Consider the following 24,927-nt stretch of genomic DNA (forward strand, 5'->3'; position numbering starts at 1 on the left):
TCCAATCTGTAAACAGCATGTTATGGAGGAGGAGCTGAAGAGATTGATGCAGAGGGTTGTATTCATTTAGACCTCTGGTAAGTGGGCCTAGCAGCAATTGGCAGCCTGCCCTCAATGATGGAACATACTGAGATAGCTGTCAACCACTGACATGACCCGGACTTCATAACGTAGAAAGAACAGACATTATATTGGATAAATGACAAGTTATGCTGAATCTTGCCACACAAAATAATATATCAATCTGCTCAGCTCCTTCTGCTCTATAACATGCTGCCTGAACAGCATTTTTCAAGTCTCTAGCTTATCTCTTTCCATAACTTCCATATAATTCATAGCCTTGTAACTCATCTGTGAAGGACACTTACTGGACGGCGAACAGTAATAGTGTCCATAGAATTTTCCACAATGTATACCTTTTCCTTTGGCTTCCGCTTCTCTTTGGGGCCATCCTTTTTTTGGTTCTGTTTGTCCTTATTTTCTTTGTTGTCTTTTTTCTTTTGTTTTTTCTTGTTGGGACTCTTCAGAGAACCATCCTCCTGGAGTACATGAAGAGAGTTCAATAGTCTGATAACAATGACTACATAGTACAGGGCACAACTATAAGCTCCATTATACAAATACATACAGTAGATGTTGTACCATATATCCTGCATATGTCCCCCACCTCTGCAAAAAAACGTTTCTGCCTGTTATATCTACATGCTGTGACCCCCTCCTCATGTCCTACAACCGCAGTAGGCTGTATTATTAACATTACTTCACATAGAGAACTAAATGATCCTGCAGTGTGTCTTTGTTTCTTTCTTTTTTAGTTGCTCTGATTCCTAGGATTTCTCTATCTGCTATGATCTTGTATGTGTTTCTCTCTTGTTATATACTACTGTACCATCTATGAAACTGTATCACTGAAATTTCCCCATTGTGGGACTATTAAAGGATTATCTTATCTCCAAGTGTTAGCACCTGTTCCTTTTAAGGAGTTTGGCCCATCCTTACTGGGAGGTGATATTGTACAGGAGAAAACATATCAAGAATATGGAAGATACAGTTGTATGGAGAGCACTGAAAGGTTATGTAATTTGGGGCATAAAAGAGACATGCCCTTTCTTACCAGTATGTATCACTATAGGGTTAAATTTGGGTTTAACTATGTATACAAGGTATAATTATAACATGCCGTCCCATACCTAGGAAAGGCATGGGTGGATATACCATATGTCCAGCCTCTACAGCTACACAGAAGTCAGGGCCCCACTGTCACTATAAAAATAATTTTCTGCTGTGTACTATAGTGCATGGAAAGGACTGAGCTCATGAATTTTAGGACTCGGAGCTGCTAGTGAATTGTTAGAGACACAAAGGCTGTCCCTTTATATGTGCTCATAAGCACATACACATTAGACAAATGACTTTTCCATTAACAGAAGTTGGGAAGGTGAGGGGAGTAAAATCAGGCATGTTGGATTTTGACATGTCTGATCCTTGGTTATCAAAGGAAGTTAAGCCACCACGGTGGGTGTCAAGCAGCTATCCTCCTTTCTTCTAAGAACATGTGCGCACTTTGCACCTTAAAGGGGTTTTACTTCTGTGATTTCCAGTGATCAGGAGAATGGTGCCCCCACTAGTTCCACCGAGTAATAGTGGAGCACTTGCGCTGTGCTGTATTTCTATGGAACTTCCAAGTAATCTGATAGAAGTGAATGGAGAAGTGGTTCAGCATGAGTTAAATGTCTTAAGTGTCCCCTTTAAGGACACTTTTGCATGAGCTACTGCAGTGCGCAGGAGCATATAGTGTTTTTGTATAGGCATCCCATGCGATCAGCATATGATCCTTGAGAAAACACATGGCTTCTACATTAAAAAGTATTATTTTATTCCTTTATAAGACATTGGTATGGCCAAATATTAAAAAGGTATCAAACCAAAAGAAGGTTCAAACAAAGGCAGCTGATAACCTCTTAGAAACCAATGCCATAAAGAATTTGGTAATGTCCAATAATGTGGGTAGATATAGAAAGGGTGAGATATCCTGGTTGAAAAACACAACATACTGGGTTACTGTGTTTAATGTAGAGTTCCTGTAGGAATAAGGAAGGAATTATTTCCAAACTGGTTTGCACTATTCATTGTTTGCTTTTGCCAATTAACTTGCTTAGTCCTGTTTTCAATCCACTATGTGTCTATGGGGGTGCATAAAATCAAGCAATGAAATCGCTATAAACAAAAATGAACAATGCAATGGGTCATACTGACCACTTCATGGACTTGTCGATGTGGCACTATAATAGGATGGTGCCCACTCAATAATTCATATTGGCCTCATCAACTTTCAGTGCGAACAATGTTTTACACAGGCTCAATGGAACATAACCCTGATATTACGATCCTGGACTACAACACCTATTGTTCTGAATGAAACGTAAGCACTGGATGTTTACTCCTGTTACCTGCAGAGATTGTTGGAGGAGGATTAATGGTCTGAAATTTCTGTTCTTGGTTTGGACTATTTATGAAAAAAATATACCTTGCTGCAGCATAAATGATACAGATTCTAGAGACTTGTGTCTCATGTTATGTCAACAGTGTGGGGAACTAGTCTTTGTGTGGCAAAAATTCACTGACATTCATCATAACGATAAATCTCATCATGACTGAATAAGGCTGGTCTTACACGACCGTAGTTTTGCACCGCAAATGGTCCGCAATTGCGGCTTCAAAATTGCGGACCATTTACGGTCCCATAATTTTCTATGAGGCCTCTTACACGATCGTAGATTTTGTCAGTGGTGTGGCGTGCCGCAACCGTGGTCCGGACAGTATACCGCATGTCCGTAATGGCCGTGCTTTTACGGCACGGAAGGTCTAATAGAAGTCTATGGGCGCATGCATTTTTGCGGATATACACTGAACATACATCAGTGTATATCCGCAATTGCGGATATCAACATGTGTGTCTTGTGGTGTATTTTGTTTTTTGCAGATCCGCATAATACTGATACACACGGAACGTTGCGGATGCACTTTGCGGATGTCTGCGGAATTAATTTTTAAAGTGAAATTTGTGTTGCGGATCCGCAAATTGCAGACCGCAAAAACCACTACGGTCGTACACGACCGTAGTTTAAGTCCGCAATTGAGGGTTTTCAATTGCGGACCATTTGCGGACACATTATAGTCAATGCAGCCTCGTACACCACCGGATATTTTACCGAGGTCCGCACTTTTTGGAACATGTCCGCAATTCACGGCACTGCACAGAGTGCGGCAGCTCACGGACATCTGCGGAGTGTAAGTTGATGATCAGCAACTAGCGGACCGCAAATGCATTATGGTCGTGTAAGACCAGCCTTAGAAGAAAGCTCTCCTTCACAGAGAACGCTATATCAGCGAAGAGGGAGGAAGGTTACTCCATGTTAAAAAGGACCTTTCATGAGTTGGGGCACATATGGTTTTATATACCGCTAGAAAGCTGACAGTGCGCTGAATTCACGATCTGTGCCCCAGGTGAAGAGTTATCGGTGCCGGTACCGTAGCTCTTCACCGTCAGAAGGGCGTATCTGACAGTCAGTTAGGAACGCCCTTCCTCACAGCAGTGCCTATAGTGCTGTACAGAGAGACCGGTGAGGAAAAACCCCTCCCTCTCCTCACAGTACTTGTATATGGAAGAGCACTATCAGGAGGGGAGGGGTCGTTCCTCACCACTCTCACAGTACAGCGCTATAGGTGCTGCTGTGAGGAAGGGCGTTCCGGACTGACTGTCAGATACGCCCTTCTGACGGTGAAGAGCTACAGTACCAGCACCGATAGCTCTTCACCTGGGGCACAGATCGTGAAGAGCACACTGTTGGCCTTTCAGCAGTACATAAAACCGCGTGTGCCCCAACTCACGAAAAGTCCTCTTTAATGCCTATGGTTTAGAAATGAAGCTTTCCATAAACATGTGTATTCATTGGGAGTCCATATATCTTGTTCACGTATTGTAGGGTATTGCCTATTGTGGTCTGTACTAAAACTGACTTGTTTTTGGAAAATAAAATGTGCTGAACTCAGTTTAGGCACATGAGTGTCTTTGACAGCGCACACACCTTGGTTTCTGCATCTTCTGATGGGTTGTCAGAAAGCCTAGGTGAGGAGATCTCATTGCCGTGCTCATCCTTCCCTTTGCCTGCACTGTCTTTCTTTGCACGTGGCCTTCTTCTCTTTTTTGTCTATAAACAGACGGATAAATATGCCCAAACTTCTAAAAATAAATAAATTAACAAAACATCAAGGTACGCTAAAGTAAAATGACTGCAAAGGCTCTCTTACCTCTTCGGGCTGGCCACCTTCTTTTTTCTCCATTTCCTTCTTAAGGATTTTCAGGAGATAGTCTGCTCGGGTCTGTAAGTGTTTTGCTTGAGGTTTTTTCTCTGTTTCCACAGGCAAGATCTAGAAACAAAAATTATCTTTTATATATGCATCAAAGTTTTCGTTTTTTCTTATTATGTTTAGCATCTGGCTTTAAGATGAATGGCCATGCAGGTAATAAGACACACAGGACTGGACATGGGTTGCCTTCATGATTCCACCAACATAAGGCTCCATTCACATCGCATTTTTCATATTCATTTAGCAGATCCATTTAATGACTGCAAAAATCGCATGAAAATGCATGGCCACCTGTTCACATAGTTCACTTTGAAAAAGAAAAACTGATCCGTTTGAGTTAAGTTTTTTTTGGGATCAGCTTATTTTTTCTTTACATTAAATCGCTATGTAAATAAAGGGCCACCTGTTTGCATTTGTTTGTGTCCATTTTTTTGCATCCATTAAATGGATCTATAAAATGCGATGTGATTAGACCCTTAGGTGCCTAAAGCAGTTGCAAAACCGTACAAATAAAGTCCCAACCAGTGCAAAATCGAGATCAAGATTTCTAGTGAAATCCACCATGAGATTACGGGTTATTATTGACGTGCATATTGTATGTTCTCAATATGCTAGTTGTAAAAATGGTTATCAATTGTTACCTTATCTGTTAACTTCAATTCTGGGTCACTTTTAATGAGCTCCCAGTTTCCATAGCCATGTTCAACAATCCCCACAAGCAAATGGGAGTCGTCTTCTACACTCCAATCTACATCGAAATGAGACGCTTTAACCCGAGTAGATAACTGAAACCTAAAAGGAGAGAAGACATGGAAACAGCATTACAAGTTTGAAAGACTTTACAAACAGAAGAAAAAAACAGATTAAAAGGGGTTTTACACATATGGATCACCTATCCTAGAATAGGTATCAATATCAGATCAGTGGGGGTCCAACACCTGGCACTCCCACTGATCAGTTGATTCGGGAGTTGCCAATAACTGGAATTATATATTCAGTTCCCATTCAAGTGAATAGGAGGTAAGTTGCAGTAACCCAGATCATTGATAGTTCTGGTGCTGGATGTTGGAGACGCCTACCAATCTGACACTGACAACCTGTTCTAAGGATAGGTCATCCATATCAAATGCCCAGAAAACAACCTTTAATTGTGAATGCCATATTTATGTTTACATCTAATCTTTTATATTTAGTAGCATGTTCTATTCACCCAGCCTATATATGCAGGGGTATCAGACTACTAGTACACTGAACACGTCATACAGCCAGCTGTACAATAAATGTTACTCACTTTTTCTTCTCTTCTGCATCTTTAGGAATGGCTTTACTTAAAATTTCAAAGTCTTCCTCATGTTGAATAATAGCTTTTACATTCACCTGGACACCAGAAATTTTAATAGTTGGGCCTCTTCTTTTCCCAGGACCTTTACCTAATACATAACACAACAGTTAATATTGAATTTTATTCTTAACTATTCATGAGATTCTTTGATCCGCCGTTTCTAAAAACGTGGCTCTTAGGATAGGTACACATGAAATGGTCACAGAGTGGCCAAGAAGTCAATGGAAACCATGCTGGTGTGTGGTTTTACCCCAAATTGACAAAGTTTTCAAAATTCAAAGCCAATGGTATTGAGGTTTAAGTTTAGCACAATTACATGTCATCCAGCTGTCAGCTATGCTGGGGTTGCTATGTGAGTCTGTACCTTAGTAGCTGAATATGCATATGGAGTTCGACTGGGTTCCCGTATGTGTTTTGATAACAATTCTGCATGGCAGAGATTTATTATACCTTGTATGCCAGTTTTCTGACATGCAAAGCATAAAAAGTTTCACATTTAAACATGCGTTTATTGTGCAAAAAATTTGCAACTTTTTTCTGGTTCTTGCTGCCCTCTCCACTACCGTGGAAGGGGATGTGGCATTGATAGGGCCACCAGCCCCATCAGATTGATTATCAGTTTACTGGTGTCATTGAACCCTGAAATCTACATCAGCTACGAGCAGGCATAAACGGCCTCATGGAGGGTGCATCTGATTTATGAGACACATGTTCTCACTGATGCAGATGAATGTATATTTCTAAATGTGTATTTATGCACATAACAGGCTCATTGTATGTCGATAGTAACGGGAATGTTGCTATGTCAGGTAACATACCATCAGTAGGATTCTCTTTCAATTGTTCTTCAAACTCTTGCATGGCTGAGGCACAGCTTGAGTGCAAAAGGTCTCCCAATCTCTTAAGATCCGCCACGGATTTCTCCACAAGTTCTGCATCGCGTGCAATGCACTCAAGCCTTAAACAGGAAGGGAAATAAAAATAAGTTAAGAGCTATGGTAAATTAGAATTCCAATTTTGAAAATGCAAGATGCAGCAATAAGTAACATACCTTTCAAGTGGAGTTGGGAACTTTTTGTATGCCTTTATAAACCTGATTTACAATAAAAGACAAGTAAGTAAAATCAAAGATCATATTTTAGGACAGTTAAGTTCAACCTGATGAACTGCTATCAGTAACAACAAAGATACCTTCTAATCTCTGCATCAGTGAAGCCCTCCACGGTGTCCTTCCTGACACTGCGGGGACGTCCTCTACGTTTGGGTTTTCGGTCATCATCTGAGTCGTCAGAATCGCTCTCTGAGCCAGAGGATCGCTGAGCCTTCTGCTTGGATTCCAGATCAGACTCACTGTCATTTGCTTGTGCCTATAAATAAGATGAAGTCAACTGGGTTATGTAACGTGTGTTAATAATATATAAGTCATTTATAATAAATCAAAAAAATCAGATACATATTTTGCAGTATAATTAACGCAGAAAACCTGAATTAGAGGTCGTTTAGGTCATATTGTTAATATTGAATACTGAGGCTACTGGGGACATAAACAATCAACTAGTACTCACTTCTGGCCTGTGTTTCCAGCACTGGCAGTTTCGCTGCTCTGTATACAAGTCTCCTGGCTGACATCAAAAGTGATGTCCAGTTTATGCTAGGAGACCACTGAGGTCTGTGACTGGCTGCAGCAGTCACCTGGCAGTACCAGCCGGGGGGTCTGTATATAGACCAACAGACTGGTCGCTGCTGAGATGGGAGGCCCACAGACAGATGAGTACTTGTTTATTATGTTTATTGCTCCTGTATGAGCACTATTAAATAACAAAAAAATAAATAAAAACTGATGTTGGGCCCTCTCAAAAATAATCTGTGTGTAATCTATTAAATGCCTTCTTCTCTACTGTATTTACACACACGCACAAATCTGATGTCAGACTAATCTGGTCAACTTCTATGAAGAGGTCAGTTCTAGACTGGACATGGGTTATATGGTGGATATGGTGTAACTGGATTTTTCAAAGGCTTTTGATAGTGTATCACATAAAAAGTTGGTATACAAAAGGAGAATATTGGGACTGGGGTAAAACATATGCCTAGAGGAGAGAACATTTCACCATCAAGATAAGTGATTCTTTACTGTAAGAGCAATGAGGTTATGGAACTCACTGTCCCAGGATGTGTTGAGGGGGAATTTATTGTGCAAGTGGAAAAGGGGCCTTTATACAATGGAAAAATATTAAGGGTTATGGGTTTTACATTTTAGTAAAGACAAGTTGATCCAAAGTTTTATACTGATTGCCGAAGTTGGAGTGGGGAGAAAATTTTTTTCTCTAACTATGTATAGGTAAAATGTGGCATTACATGGCACCCTTACAAATGCACGGCAGAATATATAATGCATGGCTGCTGTAAGCCTGCTCATTGCAACAGCACTTGTCTTGTCTATAATGGTCACATGCCCTAACAGATCAAGTACATGCAGAGTTCCAATAAGATTATACATCAATAGAGATGCTGAATTGTGTTTAGGTCCTTTAGTCCTGGTTATACCTTTTTGTTTAAGCTTCGAATCCTAGGAAGCATGTAGATTTCTTCTAGTTCTTTCTGCCGGGCTTCCTCTTCTACTTTCTTCCTCTGATCTTCAGGAATTATATCGTCCCAGTCCTTTTGTCCTTGGTGTTCAAGATCAGGTTCTGCTTCTTCCATAGTTGCAAAGTTAGCCACCTGAAACAAGATGCAGAATGGCCTTATTTATTACAAGCCTTTTGCACTATGTAGTTTTTGGCGTTTTCAGGAGGAAAAGGATAGCGGGAGCAATGGAGTCACAACTTACCTTGAACTGAGACAGCAGCTCATCTGTTGCACTAGAGCTCGGCTCGTTCTCTCTGGTCTCTGCCAGACGTAAAATTTCATCAATATCCATTTCCTATTAGAACATGTAAAAAAAAGAAAAGTAGTTTAGGTAAAAGAAATGATTTGCTGAAGAGATAACAGACATGATGACGTTAGCCAACTCATAACGGCCTAGGATCACACAAAGTCCATTGTTTGGGTCCTTCACAGGATCAGAACAACAAGGATCAAAATTTTCCTTATTAATGAGAATTTCCATTTGTATCCACAATAATTCACTTATATATTAAAGTTAAAAACAATGGTGCCTTCTGTTTGTTTTTTGATTTTATTTTTTGCAGATGCAAAAAATAATTCAGTTATCTGTGGTTTCAAAGCTGAAAGCAGCAGATGAAAAAGTCGATTTCAGGTGGACACTGCAACGGAGCGCCAATGGAGACTCTGGTGCAAATGTGAACATAGCCTTACTCCACTTTTGAAAATTGGGTAGGGTTACCCTGTCTAACTGTCTGTACTCTGGATTTATCATGTACGACTTCTCACACTCTCTCCAGTGAGTGCCATAAAAACTGGAGTAACATCACTGGAAAAAGTGTTACTTATAATCATACTAATGCACCCTCCAGCAAAACTGCCTTTAACAATCCGCCTTATAATAATTTTACCCCATCAGCACTAACTTCATACACAAACACCATGTAACTCTAACCTGGGGTTCGGATTCTTCGCCTTCGGGTTCCTTGAAAAGGTCTGCTGCTCCAAACTTAAGAATAGCAGCTAACTCCTCTTTGTTAAAGGGGTTGGAGCTAGAACAAAAAAAATAAAATAAATTTATTAACTGCTAATATATCAGCAACTACCAGACATGCAAACATAATACAGAACTATGAGCAGATTTCATGACGTTGTTCTGAACTTACTTTGAACTTCCAGAATTATTTTCCAGCACAGTCCGACCTGTAGTGTCCATACGCTGGATTACAAGGTGGTCAAGAACCATCTTTTTCTTTGCCCTTTCTATGATTTCTTCTTCTACTGTTCCCTTTGTCACAAGGCGGTAAATATTAACCTATATGGTAAAAAGTATTCCTTATTATTCATCCTATGGATTCAGCAAATATGTAAAATCACCAAAGTTACCAAACTTGCAAAAATGTTCACACTTTGATTCCAGGACTTTGATACTAATGAGCCTGTGGTCATATGTGGTCATTTTTAGATTGGCCATGGTCTTACACCCCACTGATCAGCTGATGGAAGGGAATTCAATACTCCTGCCAGCACCTTGGCCCCCTCTGTCAGCTGACTGATGATGGGAGTTGATACTCTCACTGGTGTTATAAAGACCAAGGACAGGCAATCATTACCAAAGTCTTAGAAGCTGCTCACAAAAATTACAATCACAAAAACCCTTTAATGAATCAATGGGGGAATCCAGCAGCCCTACAATATTTGCAGTCAAGTGAACATCCAATCAGGCACATTGGATACCAAGATCCCCAACCCTTGCTTTAGTGAGTGTGAAAACAGAAGCCTGGAGAATGGAGGAGTCCTCTGAAACAAGTTGTAAGTTCAAGTTAATCTTACTTTATTTTCACTAAATTTATTGTTCCTGGAATAAATGTGCGTGCGTCTATATGTGCTCTTATTTCTGTTCATTAAAGCCACTGTCTGAAGGGGGAGATGTACATGCTTTATTCAGTGTTGAGCCTGGGTTTATACAACCTGAAAAACGTAAGACCTGACCTAATGCACTGATAGTGTGTACTGTTTTTCTTGTACTAGAGAGCGCCCTTAAAGTTTGTGGCAACAAAAATAAGATAGGAAACCGAAATATCTGGTTGTGGCCTATATCTCCTTGTTCACATACACATAGGATTTGCCTTAACTACCTAAGAAGTATGGGCAGCTTTACATTAGTTCAGGACAAGCAAGTTACTTATATTTGGCATTGTGATGTGCACTTCCCCATTCACTCACTGTAATTACAAGGTGAAAATCATATACCTCTCACTATTCATTACCCAGGCCCCAGTAATCCTTGCTGTACATTGATATCACAAGCTTGAATCAACCACTGGACATTGTAAAGCTTTTGAGACTGTGTTACTGACAGAACTGTGCATTGTGGACAGAATTGTTCACAGTAGTGAATGTCTAATCATGTGCACTGCTGCTTTGTGGCTATAGGGCTAACTTGGTTGGAGGCTTGTCAATATTTTTTTTTAGCTCCTATCAGCACTAGAAATAGATGGTGCGATATAGTGTTGTGCTTAGTTATCATAGCACTAAAAAGTGTCCAGAATACTAATCTCAAATACTGTCAAACCTGAAAAAAACTTTTTTCCATAAACTTTCCATATTACTATTATAGATTTTCTCATGTCCAAGCAGTCTGACCAATGCCATCTAGTGGACAAATCCTTCACAACAGTAATATCATTTTCTTTCCCTGATTCTTTGAAATTGAAATTCTATTTTTTAGGCTGTCTATTCCAGTATCGCTTTTACTTCTATTTATATGAAACGTCAAGAAATTGCATATTATCATTGCTGCCTCTGCAAAATCCTGCAGATTGCTACCTGTTTCTTCTGGCCAATCCTGTGGGCTCTGGCCTGGGCCTGTAAGTCATTTTGAGGATTCCAGTCTGAGTCGAAGATAACCACAGTGTCAGCAGAAGCCAAATTTATTCCCAGCCCACCAGCACGCGTAGACAGCAGAAAACAAAAATCCTAAATAATAAAGAAAGATATTGTAAGGGTATTGTGGGATACTTGCAGCGATACTTGACTTATTGCTGCAAAATACAGGCAAGACACCTAGCAAAGAATTACATAGTAAATTCATGTATTCAGCACAGAAATCTTTAAACGGTTATTCTAGTTCATTTCTGTTATATTACGTATCTTCAGGATATGTAATTAAAAAAAAATCAGGGGGCTCTGACATCTGGGACCCCGCTGATCAGTTTTTTTTTCGAGGCGTTCACAGTGCTCAATTGAGTGCTGTGAGCTCTTCTCAGTTCAAAGTGCACACTGTCAGATTGACAGCAGAAATGCAATGTAATTACAGGTTCTCCCATAGAAGTGAATAAGGGAGGCTGTACTTACACTGCATGATTGCTATGAATCAGGAGACGAGCAATGTAAACAAGGAAGGGATATAGCAGGGCTTGCACAAGTGCAGCAGCCCCTTCAAGACAGCAGGGTTCAAGGTATGGAACACCCTATGATCTTTTATTGATGACCTACTCAGAAGAAAGGTCATCAATAAATATACAGCGGAATAACCCTTTAAAATCAGAGACAACAAAATGCACTCTCTAACCTCTGAGCCTTCGGCATTAAAGTGGTCCAGTGCTTGCTTACGAATCTCTCCCTTTATTGAGCCATCCAGTCTCTGCAAATAAACAAAAATCCAGTTCAGAGGATGAGAGCAGCACTGCAATAGGAACACATCATAGCCATAATACTCAGGATTAAAAATAACCTTAGTGCTGTGTACAGCTCATGAACATAGCCGGGAGATAGACACCCTGTGACTACAGATCATTTTACAGTGTTGGACAACTAGCCCTGTTAACTCCATTGCTGCCCAGTTCAGCCTCACATTTACATTTCAACATGGGACATTTATTCTGAACTCAATAAAATTTAACATTTTTCAATCATCAGTTTAAAGGGGTTTTCCTGACCCAAATAATTTTTTCATCCAACCAATCCACAAGATAAGTCATCAGTATGTGATCTGTGAGGGTTCGACACCTGAACCCAGCACAGATCAGCTGTTACAGCAGCCTCCGGGTGCCAGAAGTTGCTTGTAGATGGTGAGCACGTGCAGCAAGACTAATGGGAGTGGCGCACTGCATAGTGGTGCTTCCAAGCAATCGCAGCACCACTACTATTACTTGAACACGTGACACTTGGGTGTCAATGTAATGTTTAATGTCTTTGTATATGGAACCGGCATTTGAAAATGGGACCTAGACTACAGTATGTATACTATACTTACATAAAAAGTATTTAAAAGGATTTTGAAATAGAAAGATCTTCAGGCTCTTTGGGGTATTGACTTGTGCCACAACTCTTATGGTTGGACTATAAATATTACACCCCTCATAAACATAAAATATATTTGAAACTGTTCTCCCCCCTGTAGTACCTGAAATGGGTAGTGTTTAATGGTGAGATATTCAGCCAGGATGTCCAACATTCGCACCATCTGAGAGAAGATGAGCACTCTGTTACCTCTTTCGCGCAGTCGGGTCAGCAATTTGTCTAAAAGTATAAGTTTCCCACTGCTTCTTATCAATGACTGCAAGAAAAAAAACATTATCAGAAGTTTTAACCAGAAGACTTATAGAAAGTAACTTGGCGGTTTCACCGATCCAGATAGTTTACTGCGGCCTGATCAAACTGTATCAACTGAATTCTTGAATTTTTGACGGTGTCTCTTTTGACAAACAATTCTGTACTGAACTACACAAACAAGAATGTCCCTTAGATTACTGTATTGTCTTGAAATGGTTTTCCAATTATTTTACATGATTGCTGTTGACCACAGAACACAAAATACACATAATGTTCTAGTGATTGTTATAATGAGACTGATAAACAGGTTAAGCTAACCTGACTGGAATAAAAACGATAAATAATGAAAAAATGAAATGAACAATAAATAAAGTAAATATATAAATGTGAATAAATATTATTATAAGTAGCAAAAATCTAATTAGAAAAATAAAATAAAAAAATGTTAGCGGTCAGGTGACTCACTGAAGCATCCACATGTATTATGGTACAGAAAAGTCAGTCTGTATAAATGGTAAGTATAATCAGTATATAAATAGTATATACATGATAAAGTGTTTTGTGCTTAATGGTCAATATATTTGCATCAAATAAATAACAGAAAAAGCGTCTAGTGCAATATACATCTATTATTGTCAGTAAATGATTAATAAATGACAGGAGAAATTCATAAATGAATAGATCAATAACAAGATGTTGATGATATATAATATATATATATATATACAAACACTGCAGTCTTAGAAACACATCAGGGTAATGGGTAACACACGTTACGTCTAATCCCTACTAGACCAGATCAAAAAAACTGGCTATCATACCCATAATAAAATATTACCCCCATTGCATCCACAATCCTCTCCTTCTGTCTCTACCCCCTTCCCCCATAGATTGTAAGCCCTCGCGGGCAGGGCCCTCTACCCCACTGTGCCAGTCGGTCACTGTTAGTATTATATCTACCTGTATATTTTGTGTATTGTATGTAAACCACCATATGTAAAGTACCATGGAATTAATGGTGCTATATAAATAAACAATAATAATACAATATAGACCTTGTAAGCTAGTGTTAATATCCATTCAAGCAGAGGAAAAATACCATACAAACGACAGTCATGAAAAGCAGAATTGATGAATAACTACTAAGATTTCCCACGACCCAAGGCACGTTCACCCCTGCTTTGTTAGGGGGCTGAGAGGTGGAGGACTTGGCGCATCTTGGTAGTTATTATTCTTTAGATTGAATTTTTTTGTTATTTAGCGGTTTTGTTCTAGCTAAGTTAGTGTGAGACATGCGAGGATTGAAATGCCTCGATTTATACTAGTATATAGAGAATTGTAGGTTATCAATACAGGTTAAGGTTTAGATCTGTGAACACTAGAAGATACCTGCACAACATATCATGATTTACTGACCTGTAGACCTTCAAGCCTGGTTTCCTTTTCTGTATCTTCAGGGGCTTTGATAAGGAAGCAGTGATTGCAGCATTTTTTTAGTTCCATTACAATGTTAAGGAAGCCGGATGTGCTACCTCTTGTTCCCTTGGACAAAGCCTTGTAATTTCTAGTCAAGATCCACCTTTACAAACACATGGAAAGCAAGAGCTGCTGTGAGCAGGGGACAGCTGGTGCAATGCCATTTATGATCTAAAGTGAAATTGCATCAGGCAGAAGACTTACTTGTAATACTGTTTTTGCAGAACACACATCTCTATCCGGAGAATCTGTTCTACTTTAGCTGGAAGAGACTTCTCTACATCTTTTTTAACTCTTCTCAGCAAGAAGGGTTCAAGAACTTTGTGGAGACTTTGATAACCATTCTCTCTTCCTTTTCCGTGTTCATCTTCAAAGTCCTCCCAATATTCAAACCTGACAATGAAGGGGAATAATTTCATGTAGCGTGACAGCATTAGAGATATACAACCTTAGAGACTGCAAAAGGCAAATGGATTGCTGAACTAAATGTTACAAGGAGTGCATGAAGAACGAAGAATTGTTAAGAGGATATCAATAAAAGCTGAAGTTGTAAGAGTAAGTACACATAGGGCTACAGGGGAAAATCTGCACCAAATGAAGCAGTTTTTGCTGCAACAAAAACCAATGCGTTTTTGCAACATGGCCTCAACCTAAAGAAGCTTTCCAGCCCCAAATGGATTTTTCAATATGTAATCTGTGGAATCAACCATCAATCTGCAACAATGGTCAAGGAGCAGTATACAAGAACACCCCTGTTCCCCTCCATTCACTGCATTAAGCTTCTGGAACAATCTGTGCAGGGTCTGAGTGTTACACTTCCACAGATCACATACTGATGAACTATCCTGTAAACAGATCAAGTATGAAAAATACATTTGAAGCCAGAATACCTCTTTAAGCAAAAGGTGAAATCTGTAGTGAGAGACACAAGTTGTCATTTTGAGGCTTTTAAATCCACATTGCAGTTGAAATTTCACAGCAGGTTTTTTATGCAGCAAGAGAATGAGTCTTTGCTGTGGCATGAACCACTTGTTGCTAGAGTAAAATTTGCAAGTTAGATATGCTCATAAACATCAGATTCTCTGTGACAAAAAAAATAACTCCATTGATTTTAATGGAGCTAGCAGCAATATGCATGTTGGCCTCCAAACAAACCTACAGTACTCGGATGAATGGAAAAAAAATTTCAGTCTCAAAAGTTTCTGAAAAAAATCTGCTGTATGTAACTGCATTTTTAGGGTGCAGGAGGGAAGGGTTAATTTACAGGGAGTTCTTACTTTTCTGGCATAATAAAGTGCAGGAGTGACCAGAGTTCTTTCAAAGAATTTTGGAGAGGAGTTCCAGTAATCAGCAATCTATGGTTGGACTTGAACTCAATAAGGGTCTTGTATAATAAAGAGTCATCATTCTTCAACCGATGTGCTTCGTCAACTCCAAGAAATGCCCAATTAATACTGCTCAGAACAGCCTTCAGAGAAAAAAAAATACATTACAGTTAACAATACGGATAACATTGGGTTCTCTATACACATCTGCTAGTATTTCTCTATTGCTCTTTGACAGCTGAAATACCATGGCATGCGGAAACAAAAACAAAAAAAATCAAACTGATCAAAATGGATCCAGGTTGCCACAGATCTAGTAAAAACAGAAGTCATAACACCAGTGTTCACACATACGCATAGCTGTCATAATGCCAATACTGCTTACCTTATCCTTCAGTAAAATTTCATATGTCGTTAGTAGTGCATTAAATTTCATCTTCTTGCTCTGCTGATGTACCCATTCATACTCCCTTATCTGGAAGTGGAAAAATAAAGTCAGACTGGTTTACAAAATGATCTAGCAATTTTCATGGTTCAAATATGACAGATTTCTTCTTATGGTGTCATTCATTACTTACTGTATTTCTACTCCCAACATCTCCTATGTAAACCACCACATTTATATCAGGCGCCCATGCCTCAAATTCTCTTTGCCAAGATGTCAGAGTAGATAAAGGCACCACTAGGAGAAATGGGCCATAAAGCAAGTGCTGGTGAAACAGGTAGGAGAGGAAGGAAATTGTCTGAATAGTTTTTCCTAGGCCCATCTCATCTGCCAGGATTACACTGTTATTCCTGTGGCCAAAAGAAAGGGGGACAATGAATTTACTTACAGGAGATGAATATAATAATGTGGTATGTACAATTTATAGGTGTTTAAATAAGCAAAAAGAGACAAAGAAGACAAAGGGAGGAGGTGGCTCTTTAGTTCCCTTAGATATGACCAGAGGACTGTCCAGGTGCTAATGCTCCACAGTGAGGAGCTTGGCATGACCCTATTGTTGGAAAGAAAAGGTTGGTAAGGAAAAGCCTATTATCCCTAAAAAGGGACAGGAGGCCAGTGTTCATGAGAGGGGGAGTCCCCTACAGTCTGACATGACACCAGTCAGCTTAGCAGTTCACTCAAATCCAGAGCCTGAGTACGTGGACTAGACCAGGAATAGCCTTGCTATTAGAGGAATAGCCTTGGTGTGGAGAGAGTCTTGTACACAGGAGTCGAGAAAAGTTGCCCGCAGGTTGGGAGGGCCTAGTCAAGTGAAAAGGGAGCAAGTTATAGCTAGCGGCGACCCAAAGAGAGCTAGTCATAGCAAGGAGGTGACTGGAGTAAGGGTTAGGCTGGGTGCTGTGAATATAGGGAAGAACCTTAAGTTTGATGCATGGGGGTGCACTCAGTACTCATAATTAGAATATGCCTGCCTGAAATCTTCAGGTGTCTGCAGGGTCACCCCTCTGGTAAACTCACACAATAGTGGGGTGAGCAGCAGTTCTGCTGCAGCATCAGATAAGTAGGATTGGGTGACACTAGGCTGCTGGGTGGAGCAGACACTTACCTACAATATACCTAGTGTTAATTCCCTAGTGGCAAGGCCTATACCCATGTATTCCCCACATTGTATTTTCATTAAAAAAAATACAAATTTAGAGAAGAGAAGACTAATACGTACTTGCACCAAGAATGTGCTAGCCAGTTGAGGCCCTCCAGTTGGTAGTCACGGAGTTCAAGACCCTCTGCACCAAGATAAGAAGGCTGCTTCTTCAATGTCACAAACCGGGGTCTCTGTCTCAGGACCTGTTTACAGAACATAGTATTACACTGAGCTATCATTCATACAACCAAATTTGTGTATCAAAGCCATTAGCAAATGAAAGGAGGGTACAAATGGAAAGTCATCTAAATGTTCTCACTAAGTATCTGGGAACAGAAGAAAATATTTTACACTGATTTCATACAGAAGTCAATGTAATCTGTACAAAATATGCTACACACCTTGCAATCTTTCACAGGGGTAGTTTTCGAGTTATTACGGCTGTGGAAGCTGTCAATGCAGTGCTGAAATTTCTTCCCTATAAGTGCTCCATCCTCCCAGCTGCACTCAGCATAAGGGAGTCCCATCCACTTGCAAAGGTACTCTGGCTCATTGGAGGAGGAGTTCCTCCTGCTGTGAACTGGAACAGAATTGACCATAGTGTTTAGTCTGCAACCTGTACTAGACTCTTAACCTGTTAATATGAGACTCTAAACCACAAACAGATGTGTAGGGCCTGGGGTTTAGTGCCCCATGTAAACTTATAGCAATGCCATCAGTACCTTAAAAAACTTTAATACCTAGAGATAAGTCCAATAAATCACAATGGACTCATCTCCGATACCACCGGTGCCTACTAAGTTCTTCAGTAAAATTGGGACATACACTGGCTTCACTGCGCATATGCCCAAGGTCCTGCACAGGTGCACTGAAGCGGAGGTATTCTCCACTGGATATGATGAAGAACTGTGCCAGGAATACAGAAGCTGCATAAGTATAAATGGGTTTTATTTTTATTGCAGGCACAGATGGAATTAAAAGGGGGCTACTTGGTTCACTAAACCCTCAGACCATAAGGACCTGAGGTAGGGGGGGGTGTCCCAAATAACCCTGACAAGTTCTCTTTAAAAAAGCATGCGTTTTTGGCCTATACATTGCAGAATGTGTTATTGGTAAGAAAAAAAAAAAAAAGTAAAGGCTTCTGAATATATGTTGATGTGCGTATATACCCGCGCATATAGTTAATGTGAGGAAGGTGAGTTATGCTAATTATTGTAAAGACTCATTTCCTACAAGTATATCCTCACAAGCAGATAGATCTTCTAAAACCAGTACCAGGTGTATAGTACACATTATTTTGCATAATACATTACCTGGAAATTCAGAGTGTCCAGAGCTAGATTTGCCAGTCTTCATAGCTGTAAACCAGGAGACACATCATTATTTATAAACACAAGCATTCATAGTCTGCAGATATGATAGTTTATGATTTACAGAAGAAAATTTTTCAAGTTACTTTACGTTATGATGGCTGCCCACAGCCAGCTATATACTGCTGCTAGGTCCAATCATGTACTGATAATGGGATCGTACATAGCATGTATAATGTGCAATACAGTATTCAGTACAAAACCACTTACCTATGACCCTCTCTACTATCTGGTACTGCTTGTTCAGTTCTAGCGCCAGTTCCTGCTGGCAATTGTAATACTCGAGATCTTCAGGAGAAATTTTTGAAAGCCTAACAATAAAAGAAATATACAAACGTTACACATCAGCACTGGTGGTTTAACCCCTTGAGGACCAGCACAATAGTCTGTACAGTAGTTTTCATTTGTTAATTTATTTGGTATACAAAAATCATTATAGGCAACACTGGACATTTAGTACACAGGCTTTTACAGCGGTGACCATACCAAATATATGTATGTTATATGTATGTTAAATTTTCTTCTCTTTAAAGGGGATTTAAAAACATTTTATTTATTAAAACGTAATAGTGAAATATATCGCTTTTTCTAATCGGTTTTTATTTCCAATTTTTTTTGTACATGATTATGGGGACTGTCATCTTCACTGATCTTCTCTGCTTTGTTAATAGCAATTTAGTGATATGCTTTACAGCAATCTCACAGCCACAGGCAGCAACACCATGAGAATTGATTGTGGCACCAAAAGGTTAAATGGCAGAACTAGATTAGGTGTGCTGTCCGAGAAGGACTCAGTTGTGTATTACAATTCATGTGAATGAAGTCATACAGTTCTTTGCACAGGTGGTTAGTGGGAAAAGCTCAGTACAGTGCTCAAAATCCTTTGCTATAAAACAGACATTTAACAAAAACTTTGTCTGCCTGCAATTAATACTAGGGGGAGAGGGGTTTTCTGGGACCAAATGCACTTTGGGTATGACCTGCCAACAGTTCCCCAACACCACCAATGTACAGTTAAGGTCGGCCATCCACTGTATAGCGGTGGCGACAGGGAACTGCAGCTCTTTGGGGTTCAGCGGATCTCTTTGGGGTCCAGGTACTGCACCCATAGAGTTCAGATACTGATGTAATATCGTATGATAGGCTATCAGTATCAAAGATTCATTTGGGGCTGAAAAATCCCTTAAACAGTTTAGTGTGTACACACAATAATAAAGAAGTGTGCAGTAGCCTAGTAGACGCTATCTAGTGGTGCTTGGTATGTTGTGGTTTATGTCTACATCTATGCAGAGCTGTGACTGTTTTAAAGATACAGTATATTAATAAACACAGAATTTGGATCTGAAAATGGCATATTAACAGGTGGGCATTTAAGCCACAACCCCAAGTAATTCAACCCAAAATTTATTTTTGAATTTATCATATAAAATAAAAAGTTTCTTAATTCGGTTTAGTGAGGGACACAGAAACATGATATGGGTTTTAACACAGTCCACTGTCTGTCCGTCTCCTGTGAAGGAAGGGGAAATAGAATCTTGGCAGAATATTACCATTGCCTGAGTTTCTTAAAGGTAGTTTACAAGCACTAAAATTGCTTGGGAAACACTGCTTTTGAAAGGGCTTGCAGTGACAGAGTGAACAAAACTTGCTTTGTGTTAAACTGCGATCTTGCGGCTGAGAAAATCTAATTGTAATCCATATGCAAATGAGATGTTCGGTGCACTTGGGGTGAAGCTGGCTCAGCTGGAGAAGTCCATTTAAACTATGGTGACCACCCAGTGCATTCCCTAAAGATTAAGATTCACTGTTCCCAACATGCAAGACATCCACAGACGAAAATGGGTGTTCCAGCACACACCATCATACTGTTGGGACACAATACAGCTTAAAAGTTTTCATGGTCGCAAGATTGCACTTTTAAGACAATAAATATATTCACTGTGTCACTAAGAGCCCCTACAACAGTGTATATGTGGTTTAGAAGAGATTCTCATGCTGGAGACTCACTATCATTAACAGGTTGTCATCATTAACATAGGAAAGAAGTTTAGTCCAAGATGGAAGAATAAATAAACGGTTACCATTGTTTGATTTCATCCTCTTTCTTCTTGAAATTCTCCAGTTTTTTCAGGCCTTTAACCTTTTGTTGCAGTAAGGATTCCTCACTCTCCCAAGTGCTATGGATGTACGACCAGCCTTTCCATTTTATTAGAAACTGGTGCTCTGCTTCATCGGTTTCAGGATTAAAGTCAGCGCAGGGATCGCCATTTGCTTCGACAGCATACACAGTTGTAGGAGCTCCAGAAGCTGCAAACAGATGTGGGATGGTAAATGAAGAGCACAACTAAATGCAGCAGTGCTCTTCTAAGGTGCGGCGTTCATTTGCTAAAGCATACCTCCTTTCTTCCCAGTCCTAGACTCCAACACTTTCTCAATAGTCTCATGGCTTTCTTCTTGTTCCTCTGCTTCTTCTCCTGCCATTTCGATCAGATCATCAGAATCTGTTTCAAAATCGTCATCTTCTTTGTAGCTGCAATAATGGAATTATAACATTAGTAGATGAATGGAGTATATGGAATATATAACCCCTAAGCCATTTTAAATGGAAATAAAACACACTTTAACTTTGTTTCATTAGTATTAGATAAACATTTGCACTGCATTAGGTGTCCGGTGTTCATCTATACAATGTTCAAGTCAACGTAATCAATGTAGTTTTCACAGCAATCCACCATCCATATAAAGTCTATAGGAATTGAATGTTACACCCAACAACATCCACTTTTGAAAGAAACCTAGATTAAAAATGTTGCATTTTAAAGGGAGTGTATCAGGTCCAAAATGGCCCACAAACCAATACTGGTGCTGTGTAGGACCCTTTAACAGGAGCAGGCACATAGCTCTAGGGCCACAAATGAATGGTTATGCAATTCAGCCTGCAAGTGTACTGGAGCATGCTAGATTTGCCTACAGGTAGCCATGATGGATGCACAGGCTGAAAATGTCATTCACATCTAAACGTGTGGCACTGGGTGGCAACTCCAGAAATCTGCAGCTGGCTGTAGGTAAATATGGCAAAACTGGTCCATCCCTGAAGCACTTGCGAGCTGATCAGCATATCCATGATGGCTATCTCTGAGTTACTTTATCAGCCTGTGGCCACACCAGTACATTTCTGTGCCTTTTAAAGACACCTCCATGAAACTATCATTGGTTTAGGAGGTGTTTTCGCTCTGACAGACTCCTTTGAAGTTATGCAGTCTTACAGTGTGTTGCAGAGGTGTCTGCCTCCCACTATAGGTAGCTGGGGTCGATGCTCTCAGGCAAATAATCGCTCAACCCTAAGCCATCCTAAATCCATGGCCACCTTCAGCTCTATTAGTTCTTGCTCACAAATACTGACAACACTCACCTAACATTTTTAGCTGCCCTCCGTCGTGTTTGTCTCTTGGGAGCATCGTCGTCATCATCATCATCGTCATCATCATCATCACTGGAATCGGCCTTTCTCCTTTTTCCACGCTGTGGTTTCTTTTGGCTTCTTGTCAGAGCTCTGGAAGACAATCTAAAAAATTAAATAAAAGATCCAACTAAAAGATATACTAATGTCATTTTAATCACAAAAGCTCAGGATATTTTTCTGTATAAAATGCACTTGTGTGACATTCAGCTGAAGTGGTTCAGCATTAGAAAAACATGGGTGCTGTCTTTCACAAACAGTGGTGAACCCATTCAGGGGTTCTTTCTAATACTGCAGCTTAGCGCTACTGAAGTATATAGGGTTAAGCTGCAATACCTTATGCATCCTGTTGACAAAACCATACGGTCATTCAGCACCGTGGAATATTCCTTTATTTCTACACCGCAACATTTCAGCTCATCAACAGCCTTTCTCAAGCCATAAGGCCCTCAATGACTGGAAAGACTGCAATGTAAAGGTTCATTACACAGAGTACTGTCTGATTGTACGTTTTGATACTAGACAGACCTATTGGATCAAGACTGTGAAGTGGGATGTTCAAAGCCACTGTTTTTTTTGAGCACGAGTGTTCAGTGCTACCTGAGGAAAGATGTGGACAGGTGTGGCAGTGTATTTCATATTAACGACAAGCATCATTTCAACAACAAACCAATAAAAATGACACCCCAATAGAGTTTTGTATATCATCTCACACTTCTGTACAGCACCCCATGTGACTCAGAACCAGAAAAGAATTTCTGCATCCCAATAGTAGGACTAATATCTGCCCTAGTGACAAGTTTGCTTTGACTCCTCCTTGGAGACAAACTCAGCAGAAATAATAAAATATTCACACATACTTTTTAGACGCTAGTTGTCTTGATCTCAATTTTGGCCGTTCTAAGTCACTTTCACCACTGCTACCATCGTCATCATCAGCTTCGTCGTCATCTGAAACTTTTTTCTTCTCTCTGTGAAAATAACACAAGCATTGACTTAGCTTTCATATTCAAGACAAAGAAGAATGAAAAGAAATAAGTGATGCCTATGTTATTGTGTTATTGGCTGCAAAGCATGCCATGTTGCTAGTGTCCATAAGTACTCACTTTTTGTGTGCATTTCTTGTACTTCTTCTTCTTGGGCTTTCGCTTTCAGAATCTGTGGTCTAACAAATACAAATAATAAATACACACACATATATATATATATATATATATATATATATATATATATTTATATATATTATATAATATATATATATGCATTAAAAATATATTTTTATTATTTTTGCTGTTCACTGTGCAGTGAAAATAACTACTTAATTTTATATATATATATATATATATATATATATATATATATATATATATATATATATATATATATATATATATAGTGCAAAGAGGTGTAATGCATTTTGTTCTGTTGCAATAGTAATAGTTGATAGAATAAAATTAAGTAGTTATTTTCACTGAACAGTGAACAGCAAAAATAATAAAAATATATTTTTAATGCATTCCCCCCAAAAAATGATTAAAGGCAATCAATAAATTATACAAACCCCCAAACAGTACCAATAAAAATACAACTTATTGCACAAAAAAAACAAACAAAAGAATGGATTAAACAATGATGATGTGAACTCAACCTAAGCAGCGTATAAGGTAAAGAGTAAACGGGGCTGCAGGTCCACTCCTATTACTTGCATAGAAGCAGACTGCTTCCTCTCCCCATCCACTGAACAGACGGATGGATTACACAGATCCGTCAAATCACAGCAGATCCTGTTTGATATATGGGGTCCATCAGGTGTCTGTTATTTTCGCCAGATGATAAAGTCCTGCATGTTAGACTTTTTCGTTCACTATTATTTATGGAATTTATACCAGAGGCCTCGAACGCAGCCTCCAACGCAGATCTGAACATAGCCTTCCTGGATAGCTACTTGATCTCCCTACTTGTTCAGTTTTAATGGAGATGTTGGTTCTTACCTCTGGTTTGATGTTGAACCTTGAAGGCTCTTGTCTGCTTCTGTTTGACCTTCTTACACCATAAACATCAGGGTATTCTTCCCACATCTAAAAAATAAAAACACAACACTAGAGACAGCCTGCTCCGTACCCAGTGTACATATCTGTATAATAGAAAATTGCTATTTTACCACCTGATAAAAAAAAAAAAATGACAAAATAAAGATGAGACTTAGGGCCCCTTCACACGGCGTAAGCACGCTGCTCATTTAGACACGTGTACACGTGTCCGAGCGTGGCGCTTCAAAACAGAGTCCATTGATTTCAATGTGAAGCGCGCGTATATTGGCATATACACGCACTTCCCATTGAAATCAATGGGCTCTGTTTTGAAGCGCCACACTCGGACACGTGTATATGTGTCTAAATGAGCGGCATGTATTTGTCTTGTATTTACAGTCCAGCGTTCCTAGATCTCTTATATTATATTCACTTGGGCTTTTCTTAGCTATTTGTTTGCAATTGTATATTTACTTTTGGAAGAATGGTAGAATATTATCAGTAAGGGCTCGTTCACATCTGCGTTCAAGGGGTCCGTTCTGCAGGTTTCTGTTTCCTGCATAAAACAGAGTAGGAGACGGAAACCTGCAGGAGTCTCTCTCACCCATTCATTTGAATGGGTGAGAAAGATGTCCGGTCGTGAGCGGCGGTGAGCGTTTTATGCTCTCTGCCGCGAATCGGGTTTTATAATCCGGACACAGAGTTGGACATGCAGTACTCTGTGTCCGGATAAAAAAATCCGGTTTCGCGGCGGAGAGCATAAAACGCTCACCGCCGCTCACGGCCGGACCCGGTCTGTGCTTTGC

General features: G+C 39.7%; 1 protein-coding gene across 5 annotated transcripts in view; it reads right to left on the bottom strand.

Annotated features, from left to right (window-relative positions):
* Positions 1-24,927, bottom strand: part of CHD2 (chromodomain helicase DNA binding protein 2) — a 54,550-nt gene that overhangs the window by 9,589 nt on the left and 20,034 nt on the right. For 2 of the 5 annotated variants that reach the window (XM_075273255.1, XM_075273250.1), the window contains exons 4-33: positions 24,083-24,169; positions 23,198-23,256; positions 22,952-23,062; positions 22,044-22,196; positions 21,028-21,161; positions 20,713-20,938; positions 18,842-18,942; positions 18,575-18,619; positions 17,663-17,841; positions 17,340-17,464; positions 16,254-16,470; positions 16,061-16,150; positions 15,628-15,818; positions 14,555-14,743; positions 14,291-14,453; positions 12,726-12,878; positions 11,892-11,963; positions 11,147-11,296; positions 9,484-9,632; positions 9,273-9,369; positions 8,544-8,636; positions 8,261-8,434; positions 6,905-7,080; positions 6,765-6,806; positions 6,532-6,671; positions 5,663-5,801; positions 5,013-5,163; positions 4,312-4,431; positions 4,089-4,211; positions 417-539 (exon numbers count right to left, since the gene is read on the bottom strand). In XM_075273255.1, the coding sequence (XP_075129356.1) occupies positions 417-539; positions 4,089-4,211; positions 4,312-4,431; positions 5,013-5,163; positions 5,663-5,801; positions 6,532-6,671; positions 6,765-6,806; positions 6,905-7,080; positions 8,261-8,434; positions 8,544-8,636; positions 9,273-9,369; positions 9,484-9,632; positions 11,147-11,296; positions 11,892-11,963; positions 12,726-12,878; positions 14,291-14,453; positions 14,555-14,743; positions 15,628-15,818; positions 16,061-16,150; positions 16,254-16,470; positions 17,340-17,464; positions 17,663-17,841; positions 18,575-18,619; positions 18,842-18,942; positions 20,713-20,938; positions 21,028-21,161; positions 22,044-22,196; positions 22,952-23,062; positions 23,198-23,256; positions 24,083-24,169 (3,972 nt within the window). The remainder of the gene's footprint in view (positions 1-416; positions 540-4,088; positions 4,212-4,311; positions 4,432-5,012; positions 5,164-5,662; positions 5,802-6,531; positions 6,672-6,764; positions 6,807-6,904; positions 7,081-8,260; positions 8,435-8,543; positions 8,637-9,272; positions 9,370-9,483; positions 9,633-11,146; positions 11,297-11,891; positions 11,964-12,725; positions 12,879-14,290; positions 14,454-14,554; positions 14,744-15,627; positions 15,819-16,060; positions 16,151-16,253; positions 16,471-17,339; positions 17,465-17,662; positions 17,842-18,574; positions 18,620-18,841; positions 18,943-20,712; positions 20,939-21,027; positions 21,162-22,043; positions 22,197-22,951; positions 23,063-23,197; positions 23,257-24,082; positions 24,170-24,927) is intronic. The other 3 variants (XM_075273251.1, XM_075273253.1, XM_075273254.1) reach the window with 3 other exon arrangements.

The sequence above is a fragment of the Leptodactylus fuscus genome, chromosome 5, assembly GCF_031893055.1.
Source record: "Leptodactylus fuscus isolate aLepFus1 chromosome 5, aLepFus1.hap2, whole genome shotgun sequence".
In the NCBI taxonomy this organism is placed as follows: domain Eukaryota; kingdom Metazoa; phylum Chordata; class Amphibia; order Anura; family Leptodactylidae; genus Leptodactylus; species Leptodactylus fuscus.